The 14,355-nt window shown below is 44.2% G+C and overlaps 1 protein-coding gene across 1 annotated transcript; it reads right to left on the reverse strand.

The window, feature by feature from the left end:
• Positions 1–665: 665 nt before the first annotated feature.
• LOC124662437 (dolabradiene monooxygenase-like) lies at positions 666–2,422 on the reverse strand. The gene is made up of 3 exons (XM_047200277.1): positions 1,955–2,422; positions 1,385–1,840; positions 666–1,271 (listed from the first exon to the last, which is right to left on the reverse strand). Exons 1-3 carry the CDS (start codon positions 2,420–2,422, stop codon positions 666–668), a joined length of 1,530 nt encoding a protein of 509 aa, XP_047056233.1.
• Positions 2,423–14,355: the final 11,933 nt, after the last annotated feature.

The raw sequence follows: 14,355 nt of genomic DNA on the forward strand, positions 1-14,355 counted from the left end.
CTCCAACAGTAATAGTCACCATTCTTTGCACCAACGTGTTTTCCCGAGTCTTTGCCGAATTTCTTTCTGTCTTTGCTGAGTACTAACTCCTTGTCGTGTGTTTTGGCGTGGCACTTGGTAAAAAGGGTTGTTTGCCAAGTTTTAAACTGTTTACACTTAGCAAACAATCCCATTCAGCGGCAATTGATTTTCCGGTAGTGCGTGTGAGGACAAAATTATTTGATACTAAAGCATTAAGGGATTTGGTAGTTTTAAGCTGAGAACTAAGTTCTACCCAGTTAACTCCTACACCATTCGATTTGCATCGTGATTAGTGTATATGAGTTACAACTAAGTTTTTTCGGTTGCAACTGAGATTGCAACTGAGATTTTTCTTAGTTGCAAGTGGAGATGAAACTAAAAGAATGCTTCGAATCATTGACTGTACTTTTCTCAGTTGCAAGTGGAGATGAAACTAAAAGAATGCTTCGAATCATTGACTGTACTTAGTCATTCGTCCTAGTATTGCAACTGAAATTGAATAAAATCATCTGATTAAATGAGGTTTGAGAAATAGTCACAACCAAACATTAAGAGAATCACACTTTATTTTCTGGGACAGCATAACTAGGAGTACTCCGCGGGCGTCACATGAAACGGAGGGAGCATATACGTTAGTAATTCGCTCATGGAAAACGCTGCGTCGCGCGCAACACGAGCTTGGACTTCCTCCGTATTGTAATGCCGAAGGACTCGGACATGTCGAGCTCATCACCGCTCGGAAGCTCCCAGTCGAAGTGGTAGAGGAGGCTGGCGAGCAGGAGCTCCATGTTGGCCAGGCCGAGCGCCACGCCGGGGCACATCCTCCTGCCTGCCCCAAAGGGGATGAACTCGAAGTCGCCGCCCTTGAAGTCCATGGCGGTGCTCGCCTCGAACCTCTGCGGCTTGAACTCCTCGGCGTCCTCCCAGTATGCGCCATCCCTGCACATCGCCCAAGTGTTCACCAGCACCTTTGTTCCCTCGGGGATGTCGTAGCCCATCACCTCGCACCGCTCCCGGCACTGCCTGGGCAGCAGGAACGGCACCGGCGCGTGCAGGCGCAACGTCTCCCTGATCACCAGATGAAGGTAGCTTAGCTTTCCCACGTCGCACTCTGTTATCTTGCTTTGCCCCTTGAATGCGCCCCTCACCTCCGCCTGGGCCCTGCGGAGGAGATCTGGGTTCATTACCAGCTCCGACATGGCCCATTCGAGTGTCGTGGATGACGTCCCGCTCCCGGCAGCAAAAATCTCCTGGAATCAGGAAGTGTGAGCATATTTGGTAATTAAGAAGAGATCGTATTCCTTCCTAGCTAGCGCTTGAAGTATGGAATGATTCATGCTGAGATCAGAGATGGGGCAGTAACCAGGATGACGGTGGTGATGATCTCGGTGGTGAGGGCGCACTGCACGCCGCCGTCGCTCTGCACCCTGAGCAGCACGCTGAGTATGTCCTCCTCGCCGTCGCTACGTCCATGGGCGCCTGCAGTAGTACGCTCCAGGATGATGTCCTTCATGATGTCGCACATCTGTTGGTTACACCGCTCGGCCTTGCGAAGCCCGCCGCTGAGCCAGCGCGCCAGCGTGGACGAGGGGAACAGGTCGGCCAGGTTGAAGCCGGCGGTGAGCTTCACCGACTCATCGATCTCGCGCACGAACTCGTCGCGCCGCGGGCACCGGCTGCCGATGGCCGATCGCACCACGATGTTGTTTATCACGTGCGACATCCGCTCGGCGATATCAACCACGGCGCCGACGCCGCCGGTGCGAGCGCACTCGTCCGCAAGGGAGCGGACCAGGCCGGCGGTCTCGTCCTCGCGGATGTTTTTTTTCGAAATGGGGGTCTTCCCCGGCTTCTGCATCATGGTGATGCACACGGCCTTTTTATTAAAAATATTCAGAATAGTATTGTTTACAAATCACTCATCGACGAGGATGTGGCGCATGGACTGCACGCGGCGCGTGCTGAGGAGCTCTAGGACGCAGACGCGGCGGAGCTGGCGCCACAGGTCGCCGTAGGGGGAGAAGAGGATGTCTTGGCCGCCGCGGCTGAAGACGGCCAGCGTGGGCGACAGGTGGCGGCTGGCGAAGGCGGTGTCGTGCGTTTTGAGGACCTCCCTGGCGGCCTCGGCGGAGGAGACGACCAGCGTGGGTACGACGCCGAAACGGAGCAGCATGAGCGGGCCGTGTATGCCGGAGAGCTCACGCAGGGCCCGGTGCGGGAGGTCGCCGTAGCGCGACAGCAGGACGTGATGGAGGCTGCCCAGGAGCGGCAGCTTCCATGGCCCAGGCGGCAGCCGCTTTCCTGGCGCGGAGCAAGTGCAAATGGTCACGACGTGTTTGACGAGCAATAAGAAGATCAGTGAGACAAGGAAGCCGAGCAGCGGCAACGATCCAAGCTCCATTGTTCAATTTGTTGGTGGTGGGTGCAGCTACGATCGAGCTACCTCGGCGTGGCCTTTGAATCGAGTAGGCAAATGAGGATGTATCGAGGTGGACCTTAGGTTTGCATGGCACATGTATTTACGAAGATTATACGTGTATTTATAAAGGGTCTGGCTTCGATGGGAGAGAGGCCGGTCGATGGGCACCGTTTCCGTGGTTTGGTCGTCGGCGGTCACGGCGGCTAGCTTACACCAGTCAATGCCGTACCCAGCATAAAAGGCGGCCGCGCGCAGTCACCGATACGATCGAGTAGCTACATGCATGCCTGTGGCTTGTTCCGCATGCACGAGAGGTGCCACAGTGTCACTTGGCCTCGGTCTCTTACGCTCTATGACAGATCATTTCAGCTTGGCTTGGAATTGGAAGAGTGGTGGACGATGAGATCCAAAGTATACATTGCCGGAAAAAGTGTAGTGGAGCACCTGCTCCTTGCGCACGCGTATCACCGTCGTTCGTGCTTTCTTGAGATACAAGAACTTACTTCACGTACGTGTGCAGATGTTTAGCAGGTGCACCGGTAATGCTACACCTACTTAATTTATTTACGGGAAAGCCTTACAGGATGACGTGGAGGCCCTTCGCGCGAAGGAAGTGGACAGGGAAAAACTGATCCAGAAATTTACGGGAAAACAGCCGGCGGCTCAGGTTAGCTGTAGTTCAGATTTTCGTCCTTCCAGATCGAAGAGGACGGCGTCTTTGCTATCTCTTGATCGAATAGGACATCGCCATCTAGCCTTTCAGGTTTGATAGACTAGAACGTCAGCATCTGCTCTTTCTCCTTCATAACTGATCGGCCAGGATGCCGGCATCTGCTCTTTCTCTGTTCGTGACAGATCGACCGGACGCTGCTTCCTACACCTGTTCGTTAATTTTCTGAACAATCTTTGTACAACAACATAAGATTGATCAGAATTAGCAGGTAAACATATCCATTGTGAACCTAGTATTTTCTTGCAATCATGACCATGTGAACCTAGTATATTCATGTGGTCTGCTGATGGGATATTCATCGTTTCTGAAATCTGACCGCACATAACATATCTCTACAGGTGATGATATTCATCGTTTCAATTCACCTAAATTCTAATGTGATGATCTGTACTCCGTAGGTCTTATGTGATGATCTGTATTCCGTAGGGATGGATATTCAGACTACTGGTGTTCAAGATTCAAGTGACATGTCTATTTCAAGAAACAATGTTGGCTTTTGAGCAAGAGACGGAAGCCAACTCAGAACTTGCACATGATCACGATGAAGCTCAACAAGATGCCTTACATGAAGATCCTGAGTTGGGCAGGAGCTTTGATAGTGAGAATGATGTGCGGGAATACTACAAAGAATGTGCTAAATCTAAAGGATTCGGTGTTACGATACTAATGATGATGAAGAGCTGAAGTACCTTACACTTTGTTGCTCTCGCTATGGTAAGACTCAGTCCAACTCAAAAAAATTGCTGAGGCCAAATCCATCAGCCGGGTTAGAATGCAAAGCTAAAATTAATATTACACGTTTTCATGATGGGAAGTTTCAAGTTTCAAAGGTCATTTTGGATCACAATCATTCATTGAGTCCACTCAAATCTCGGTTGTTCAGATGCAACAAAAAGGTGGATTTTAATGTTAAGCGGGGGCTGTTGTTGAATGACCGGGCTGGAATACGAGTAAACAAGAATTTTAATTCTCTCGTAGTGTAAGCGGATGGTCATGAGAACCTAACTTTTCGTGAGAAAGATTGTCGCAATTTTCTAGAGAAAGAAAGAAGGTTGAAACTTGGAATTGGTGATGCTAAAGCTATTCGTGACTATTTTGTGAAAATGCAATCCGACAATCCTAACTTTTTCAGTGTTATGAATGTTCATGATGAATCTCGGCTAATTTACATGATGAATGAATTGGCATCTCATTCTAATATAAGAGAGGACCACTACGACCATCGTGGATGAGTTGTCACAACAATCAAACAGGTGTGGAAAGCTAACCCTGAGAAGACCTGACCCCGTCCACCAGTCCATCCAGAAGTAAGTTCTGACCCATCATGGACCTGATGCCTAGCCCCAAGCTTGAAAAACCACTTCACCTTTTAAATGGAATTCCAGAACTAGGAGCCACTCGTGGGTACCCTCGGGGAGAACAAATCGTGGTCTCCGAGGTATTTAGCCCTCAGGAGGTCCGCCCATAGACCCTCCTCACCCTGGTAAAGCTTCCAAACCCATGTCAATATCAGAGCAATGTTCATGTGTTTGGTATTGAGATTCCCAAACCCCCAAAAGCTTTGGGCTTGCATACCGTGTCTCAATCCACCATGTGATACTTCCTCTTGGTCCCCACCCCTTCCAAAAAAAAAAGCGAGACCAAGATTTGTTCATAGCCACATGCGTCAAGTCATGTAGCTAGGAGGTTAAGACCCATCGCAAACACCGGACTCGAGAGGCATGAGATAGCCAGTTCCAGCCTACCCGGAGACGCTAGGAAGAGCTTGCCATGGGTCAACCCTATGACCCACCTTCTCAGTTAGGAAGTGCCAGTCTGCCACTGAGAGTGATTTGTCAGAAACTGGGAGTCCCAAATATTTCATCGAGAGGCTCCCCAATTTACAGTTAAGCCCCTGAGCTACCCTTAGCTGTTCCTCCTCGGAGACCCCTGTCACCACAACTTCTCTCTTCGAGAAATTTATCTTAAGCCCCTACATATTCTCAAAACAGAGCAGGAGTAATTAGAGGTTTGCTACTCCCAAAGTACGGGGCTCAATCAAGATCATGGTATCATCCGCACACTGGAGATGGGAGACCCCCTCTGGGATGAGATGGGGAACCACCCCTTAGATATGTCCGGCCTCATTCGCTTTCGCCAGAATTGCGGCCAGAGCATTGATGCGTGCAATTAACACACGTCCGTTGGGAACCCCAAGAGGAAGGTGTGATGCAGACAGTAGCAAGTTTTCCCTCAGAAAGAAACCAAGGTTTATCGAACCAGGAGGAGCCAAGAAGCACGTTGAAGGTTGATGGCGGCGAAGTGTAGTGCGGCGCAACACCGGGGATTCCTGCGCCAACGTGGAACCTGCACAACACAACCAAAGTACTTTGCCCCAACGTAACAGTGAGGTTGTCAATCTCACCGGCTTGCTGTGAATAACCGTATTGTGTGGAAGATGATTGTTTGCGAAGAACAGTAAAGAACAAGTATTGCAGTAGATTGTATTTCAGATGTAAAGAATAGACCGGGGTCCACAGTTCACTAGCGGTGTCTCTCCCATAAGATAAATAGCATGTTGGGTGAACGAATTACGGTTGGGCAATTGACAAATAAAGAAGGCATAACAATGCACATACATATATCATGATGAGTACTATGAGATTTAATCGGGGCATTACGACAAAGTACATAGACCGCCATCCAACATGCATCTATGCCTAAAAATTCCACTTTCGAGTTATCATCCGAACCCCTTCCGGTATTAAGTTGCAAGCAACGAGACAATTGCATTAAGTATGGTGCGTAATGTAATCAACACAAATATCCTTAGACAAAGCATCGATGTTTTATCCCTAGTGGCAACAAGCACATCCACAACCTTAGAACTTTCCGTCACTCGTCCCAGATTTAATGGAGGCATGAACCCACTATCGAGCATAAATACTCCCTCTTGGAGTCACAAGTATCAACTTGGCCAGAGCCTCTACTAGCAACGGAGAGCATGCAAGAACATAAACAACATATATGATAGATTGATAATCAACTTCACATAGTATTCAATATCCATCGGATCCCAACAAACACAACATGTAGGATTACAAAGAAACGATCTTGATCATGATGGGCAGCTCACAAGATCGAGCATGATAGCACAATTAGGAGAAGACGACCATCTAGCTACTGCTATGGACCCATGGTCCAGGGGTGAACTACTCACACATCAATCCGGAGGCGATCATGGCGATGAAGAGTCCTCCGGGAGATGATTCCCCTCTCCGGCAGGGTGCCGGAGGCGATCTCCGGAATCCCCCGAGATGGGATTGGCGGCGGCTGCGTCTCTGGAAGGTTTTCCGTATCGTGGCTCTCGGTATCGGGGGTTTCGCGACGAAGACTATATGTAGGCGAAAGGGTAGGTCGGGGGCGTCACGAGGGGCCCACACGCTAGGGCCGCGCGGCCGGCACACGGGCCGCGCCGCCCCGTTGTGTGGCCGCCTCGTGGCCCCACTTCTTATCCTCTTCGGTCTTCCGGAAGCTTCGTGTGAAAATAGGACCCCGGGCTTTGATTTCGTCCAATTCCGAGAATATTTCCTTAATAGGATTTCTGAAACCAAAAAGAGCGAAAACAAAGCAATCGGCTCTTCGGCATCTCGTCAATAGGTTAGTGCCGGAAAATGCATAATAACGACATATAATGTGTATAAAACATGTGAGTATCATCATAAAAGTAGCATGGAACATAGGAAATTATAGATACGTTTGGGACGTATCAAGCATCCCCAAGCTTAGTTCCTACTCGCCCTCGAGTAGGTAAACGATAACAAAGATAATTTCCGAAGTGACATGCTATCATAATCTTGATCATACTATTGTAAAGCACATGAGATGAATGCAGCGATTCGAAGCAATGATGAAGATAATGAGTAAACAAATGAATCATATGGCAAAGACTTTTCATGAATAATACTTTCAAGACAAGCATCAATAAGACTTGCATAAGAGTTAACTCATAAGCAATAAATTCTTAGTAGAAAGCTTTGAAACAACACAAAGGAAGATATAAGTTTCAGCGGTTGCTTTCAACTTCAACATGTATATCTCATGGATAATTGTCAACACAAAGTAATATAACAAGTGCAATAGGTAAACATGTAAGAATCAATGCACACGGTTTACACAAGTGTTTGCTTCTAAGATAGAAAGAATAGGTAAACCGACTCAACAATAAAGTAGAAGAAAGGCCCTTCGCGAGAGGAAGCATGGATTACTATTTTTGTGCTAGAGCTTTTCATTTTGAAAACAAGAAACAATTTTGTCAATGGTAGTAATAAAGCATATGAGTTATGTATAAGACATCTTATAAGTTGCAAGCCTCATGCATAGTATACTAATAGTGCTCGCACCTTGTCCTAATTAGCTTGGGTTAACACGGATTATCATTGCATAACATATGTTTCAACCAAGTGTCACAAAGGGGTACCTCTATGCCGCATGTACAAAGGTCTAAGGAGAAAGCTCGCATTGGATTTCTCGCTTTTGATTATTCTCAACTTAGACATCCATACCGGGACAACATAGACAACAGATAATGGACTCCTCTTTTAATGCTTAAGCATTCAACAACGAGTAATATTCTCATAAGAGATTGAGGTTTTATGTCCAAACTGAAACTTCCACCATGAATCATGGCTTTAGTTAGCGGCCCAATGTTCTTCTCTAACGAGTATGCATACTCAAACCATTTGATTGTGAAAACCGCCCTTACTTCAGACAAGACGAACATGCATAGCAACTCACATGATATTCAACAAAGGTAAAAGTTGATGGCGTCCCCAGAAAACATGGTTACCGCTCAACAAGCAACATACTAAGAAATAAGACACATAAGTACATATTCTTCACCACGATAGTTTTTAAGCTATTTTGTCCCATGAGCTATATATTGTAAAGGTAAAGAATAAAAATATTAAAGGTAGCACTCAAGTAATGTACTTTGGAATGGCGGAGAAATACCATGTGGTAGGTAGGTATGGTGGACATAAATGGCATGGTTATTGGCTCAAGGATTTGGATGCACGAGAAGAATTCCTCTCAATACAAGGCTAGGCTAGCAAGGTTGTTTGAAGCAAACTCAAGTATAAATGGTGCAGCAAGACTCACATATAAACATATTGTAAGCATTATAAGACTTTACATCGTCTCCTTGTTGTTCAAACACCTTAACCAGAAAATATCTAGACTTAGAGAGAACAATCATGCAAACCAAATTTTAACATGCTCTATGTAGTTATTCATTAATGGGTACAAGGTACATGATGCAAGAGCTTAAACAGAATCTATATGAGCACAACAATTGCCAATTATCACATTATTCAAGACATTATACCATTTACCACATGCGGCATTTTCCGTTTCCAACCATATATCAATGAATGAGGTAGTTCAACTTTCGCAATGAACATTAAAGATAAAGCTAAGAACACATGTGTTCATACGAAACAACGGAGCGTAATATCTCCAATATAAAGAATGCTAGGATCCGACTTTATTCAAACAAAACAAAAATAAAAATAAACAGACGCTCCAAGTAAAGCACATAAGATGTGACGGAATAAAAATATAGTTTCACTAGAGGAACCCGATAAGTTGTCGATGAAGAAGGGGATGCCTTGGGCATCCCCAAGCTTAGACTCTTGGGTCTACTTAAAATATCCAGGGATGAACCACGGGGGCATCCCCAAGCTTAGACTTTTCACTCTTCTTGATCATATTGTATCATCCTCCTCTCTTGACCCTTGAAAACTTCCTCCACACCAAACTCGAAACAAACTCATTAGAGGGTCAGTGCATAATTCATATATTCAGAGGTGACATAATCATTCTTAATACTTCTGGACATTGCACAAAACTACTGAAAGTTAATGGAACAAAGAAATCCATCAAACATAGCAAAACAGGCAATGCGAAATAAAAGGCAGAATCTGTTAAAACAGAACAGTCCGTAAAGACGAATTTTAAAATGGCACCAGACTTGCTCAGATGAAAATGCCCAAATTGAATGAAAGTTGCGTACATATCTGAGGATCATGCACGTAAATTGGCAGATTTTTCTGAGTTACCTACAGAGAATTCTGCCCAGATTCGTGACAGCAAGAAATCTGTTCCTGCGCAGTAATCCAAATCTAGTATTGACTTTACTATCAAAGACTTTACTTGGCACAACAATGCAATAAAATAAAAATAAGGAGAGGTTGCTACAGTAGTAAACAACTTCCAAGACTCAAATATAAAACAAAGTAATGTAGTAAAAACATGGGTTGTCTCCCATAAGCGCTTTTCTTTAACGCCTTTCAGCTAGGCGCAGAAACTGTGAATCAAGTAACATCAAGAGACGAAGCATCAACAACATAACTTGTTATAATAATAGAATCATAAGGTAACTTCATTCTCTTTCTAGGAAAGTTTTTCATACCTTTCTTGAGAGGAAATTGATATTTAATATTACCTTCCTTCATATCAATGGTGGCACCAACAGTTCGAAGAAAAGGTCTTCCCAATATAATGGGACAAGATGCATTGCATTCAATATCCAAGACAACAAAATCAACGGGGACAAGGTTATTGTTAACCATAATACGAACATTATCAATCCTCCCCAAAGGTTTCTTTATAGCATTATCAGCAAGATTAACATCCAAATAACAATTTTTCAATGGTGGCAAGTCAAGCATATCATAAATTTTCTTAGGCATAACGAAATACTTGCACCAAGATCACATAAAGCATTACAATCAAAATCATTGACCCTTATCTTAATGATGGGCTCCCAACCATCTTCTAACTTCCTAGGAATAGAAGTTTCAAGTTTTAGTTTATCTTCTCTAGCTTTTATGAGAGCATTTGTAATATGTTTTGTAAAGGCCAAATTTATAGCACTAGCATTAGGACTTCTAGCAAGTTTTTGTAAGAACTTTATAACTTCAGAGATGTTACAATCATCAAAATCTAAACCATTATGAGCTACATCAATGGGATCATTGTCCCCAATGTTGGAAAAAATTTCAGCTGTTTTATCACAAGCAGTTTCAGCAGTTTTAGCAATTTCAGGTAATTTTGCACGCTTTGCACTAGCAGTAGAAACATTGCCAACACTAATTATTTCACCATTGATGGTAGGAGGTGTATCAACATGTGAATCATTATCATTACTAGTGGTGGTAATAGTCCAAACTTTCGCTACATTATTCTCTTTAGCTAGTTTTTCATTTTCTTCTCTATCTCACCTAGCTCGCAATTCAGCCATCAATCTTATATTCTCATTAATTCTAACTTGGATGGAATTTGCTGTAGTAGCAATCTTATTATCAATATCCTTATTAGGCATAACTTTCAATTTTAAAAGATCAACATCAGAGGCAAGTCTATCAACCTTAGAAGCAAGAATATCAATTTTATCAAGCTTTTCCTCAACAGATTTGTTAAAAACAGTTTGTGTACTAATAAATTCTTTAAGCATGGCTTCAAGACCAGGGGGTACCCTCCTATTATTGTTGTAAGAATTACCATAAGAATTACCATAACCATTACCATTAGCAGAAGGATATGGCCTATAGTTGTTACCAGAATTATTCCTATAAGCATTGTTATTGAAATTATTATTTTTGATGAAATTCACATCAACTTGTTCTTCTTGGGCAACCAATGAAGCTAAAGGAACATTATTTGGATCAACATTAGATCTACCATTCACAAGCATAGACATAATCACATCAATCTTATCACTCAAGGAGGAGGTTTCTTCGACAGAGTTTACCTTCTTACCTTGTGGAGCTCTTTCCGTGTGCCATTCAGAGTAATTGACCATCATATCATCAAGAAGCTTTGTAGCCGGCCCCAAGGTGATGGACATAAAGGTACCTCCAGTAGCTGAATCCAATAGGTTCCGCGAAGAAAAATTCAGTCTTGCATAGAAAGTTTGGATGATCATCCAAGTAGTCAGTCCATGGGTTAGGCAATTCTTTACCAAAGATTTCATTCTCTCCCACGCTTGAGCAACATGTTCATTATCTAATTGCTTAAAATTCATTATGCTACTTCTCAAAGATATAATTTTAGCGGGAGGATAATATCTACTAATAAAAGCATCCTTACATTTAGTCCATGAATCAATACTATTCTTAGGCAAAGATAGCAACCAATCTTTAGCTCTTCCTCTTAATGAGAAAGGAAACAATTTCAATTTTATAATATCACCATATACATCCTTATACCTTTGCATTTCACATAGTTCAACAAAATTATTAAGATGGGCAGCAACATCATCAGAACTAACACCAGAAAATTGCTCTCTCATGACAAGATTCAGTAAAGCAGGTTTAATTTCAAAGAATTCTGCTGTAGTAGCAGGTGGAGCAATTGGTGTGCATAGGAAATCATTATTATTAGTGTTTGTGAAGTCACACAACTTAGTATTTTCAGGAGTATTCATTTTAACAGTAGTAAATAAAGCAAACTAGATAAAGTAAATGCAAGTAACTACTTTTTTGTGTGTTTTGTTTAAGTGCAGCAAACAAAATAAAATAAAGCAAGACAAAAACAAAGTAAAGAGATTGGAAGTGGAGACTCCCCTTGCAGCGTGTCTTGATCTCCCCGGCAACGGCACCAGAAAAAGAGCTTGATGCGTGCAATTAACACACGTCCGTTGGGAACCCCAAGAGGAAGGTGTGATGCAGACAGTAGCAAGTTTTCCCTCAGAAAGAAACCAAGGTTTATCGAATCAGGAGGAGCCAAGAAGCACGTTGAAGGTTGATGGCGGCGAAGTGTAGTGCGGCGCAACACCAGGAATTCCGGCGCCAACGTGGAACCTGCACAACACAACCAAAGTACTTTGCCCCAACGTAACAGTGAGGTTGTCAATCTCACCGGCTTGCTGTGAACAAAGGATTAACCGTATTGTGTGGAAGATGATTGTTTGCAAAGAACAGATAAAGAACAAGTATTGCAGTAGATTGTATTTCAGATGTAAAGAATAGACCGGGGTCCACGGTTCACTAGCGGTGTCTCTCCCATAAGATAAATAGCATGTTGGGTGAACGAATTACGAGTTGGGCAATTGACAAATAAAGAAGGCATAACAATGCACATACATATATCATGATGAGTACTATGAGATTTAATCGGGGCATTACGACAAAGTACATAGACCGCCATCCGAGCATGCATCTATGCCTAAAAAGTCCACTTTCGAGGTTATCATCCGAACCCCTTCCGGTATTAAGTTGCAAGCAACGGACAATTGCATTAAGTATGGTGTGTAATGTAATCAACACAAATATCCTTAGACAAAGCATCGATGTTTTATCCCTAGTGGCAACAAGCACATCCACAACCTTAGAACTTTCATCATCATCGTCCCGATTTAGTGGAGGCATGAACCCACTATCGAGCATAAATACTCCCTCTTGGAGTCACAAGTATCAACTTGGCCAGAGCCTCTACTAGCAACGGAGAGCATGCAAGAACATAAACAACATATATGATAGATTGATAATCAACTTGACATAGTATTCAATATCCATCGGATCCCAACAAACACAACATGTAGGATTACAAAGAAACGATCTTGATCATGATGGGTAGCTCACAAGATCGAGCATGATAGCACAATTAGGAGAAGACGACCATCTAGCTACTGCTATGGACCCATGGTCCAGGGGTGAACTACTCACACATCAATCCGGAGGCGATCATGGCGATGAAGAGTCCTCCGGGAGATGATTCCCTCTCCGGCAGGGTGCCGGAGGCGATCTCCTGAATCCCCCGATATGGGATTGGCGGCGGCTGCGTCTCTGGAAGGTTTTCCGTATCGTGGCTCTCGGTACTGGGGGTTTCGCGACGGAGACTATATGTAGGCGAAAGGGTAGGTCAGGGGGCGTCACGAGGGGCCCACACGCTAGGGCCGCACGGCCAGCACCTGGGCCGCGCCGCCCTGTTGTGTGGCCGCCTCGTGGCCCCACTTCTTATCCTCTTCGGTCTTCTGGAAGCTTCGTGTGAAAATAGGACCCTGGGCGTTGATTTCGTCCAATTCCGAGAATATTTCCTTACTAGGATTTCTAAACCAAAAACAGCGAGAAAACAACAAGCGGCTCTTCGGCATCTCGTCAATAGGTTAGTGCCGGAAAATGCATAATAACGACATATAATGTGTATAAAACATGTGAGTATCATCATAAAAGTAGCATGGAACATAAGAAATTATAGATACATTTGGGACGTATCAAGCATCCACCATGAAATCAAACAGAATGGGGGAGAGTGGGTCCCCTTGCCTCACTCCCAGCGCATTCCTAAAAAAAGGGCCACCCTCACTGTTGATGTTGATGGCCGTCTGTCCCCCAGACACCAGCTGCATCAAGAGGTGCACCATGCCACTCGAGAAACCCTTCCTCGTCAGCACCTCACGCAGGAACTCCTAGTTCACTCTATCTTATGCTTTCTCAAAATCAAGTTTTAGCAGAAGGCCTTTTAACTTCTTCACTCTCAGCTCATGAGCAATCTCATGTAGAGCTAGCACCCCCTCGTGTAGACTCTGACCATTAATGAAAGCCGATTGGCTGTGATCAATCGTCCTATGGGCTATCAGTGCAAGTCTAGTCGCATATGGTTTAGCAACGAATTTAAAGATAACTTTGATCAAAGTAATTGGTCTAAATTGTTTAATCGTGTCAGCCCCTTTTCACCTTAGGGATGAGCGAGATGATCCCAAAATTTAGCCGTGCAATATCCACCCTCCCTAGGGCGAAGTCATTTAGAACCGCCAGAATGGGACCCTTGAGGCTCTCCTAGAACCTCTTAAAGAAAATCACCCGTAGCCCATCCGGTCCTGGAGCAGAGTCCAGCTTCATCTCGGCCAGAACCTGCTCAAGCTCCTGAGGAGAGAAGGTGAGGGCCAGGTCTCTGTTCTCTTCCTCCGAGACACGGTGGGTGATACGTCCAAATTGCATCACTATTTTATATCATAATTTGCTGTTATTCATTGATATATTTCATATTGGAACACAATACTTATGTTATTTCATCTATTTTGCATGTTTCATGATTATTTGGAGATCAAGCACCGGAGCCAGGATTCCGCTGGAAAAAGCACCGTCGAATGCAATATTTCGGAAGATCAACTGTGGAAGGGAGTTTTACCAAAAATCCT

Source organism: Lolium rigidum, chromosome 6 (assembly GCF_022539505.1).
Source record: "Lolium rigidum isolate FL_2022 chromosome 6, APGP_CSIRO_Lrig_0.1, whole genome shotgun sequence".
In the NCBI taxonomy this organism is placed as follows: Eukaryota; Viridiplantae; Streptophyta; class Magnoliopsida; order Poales; family Poaceae; genus Lolium; species Lolium rigidum.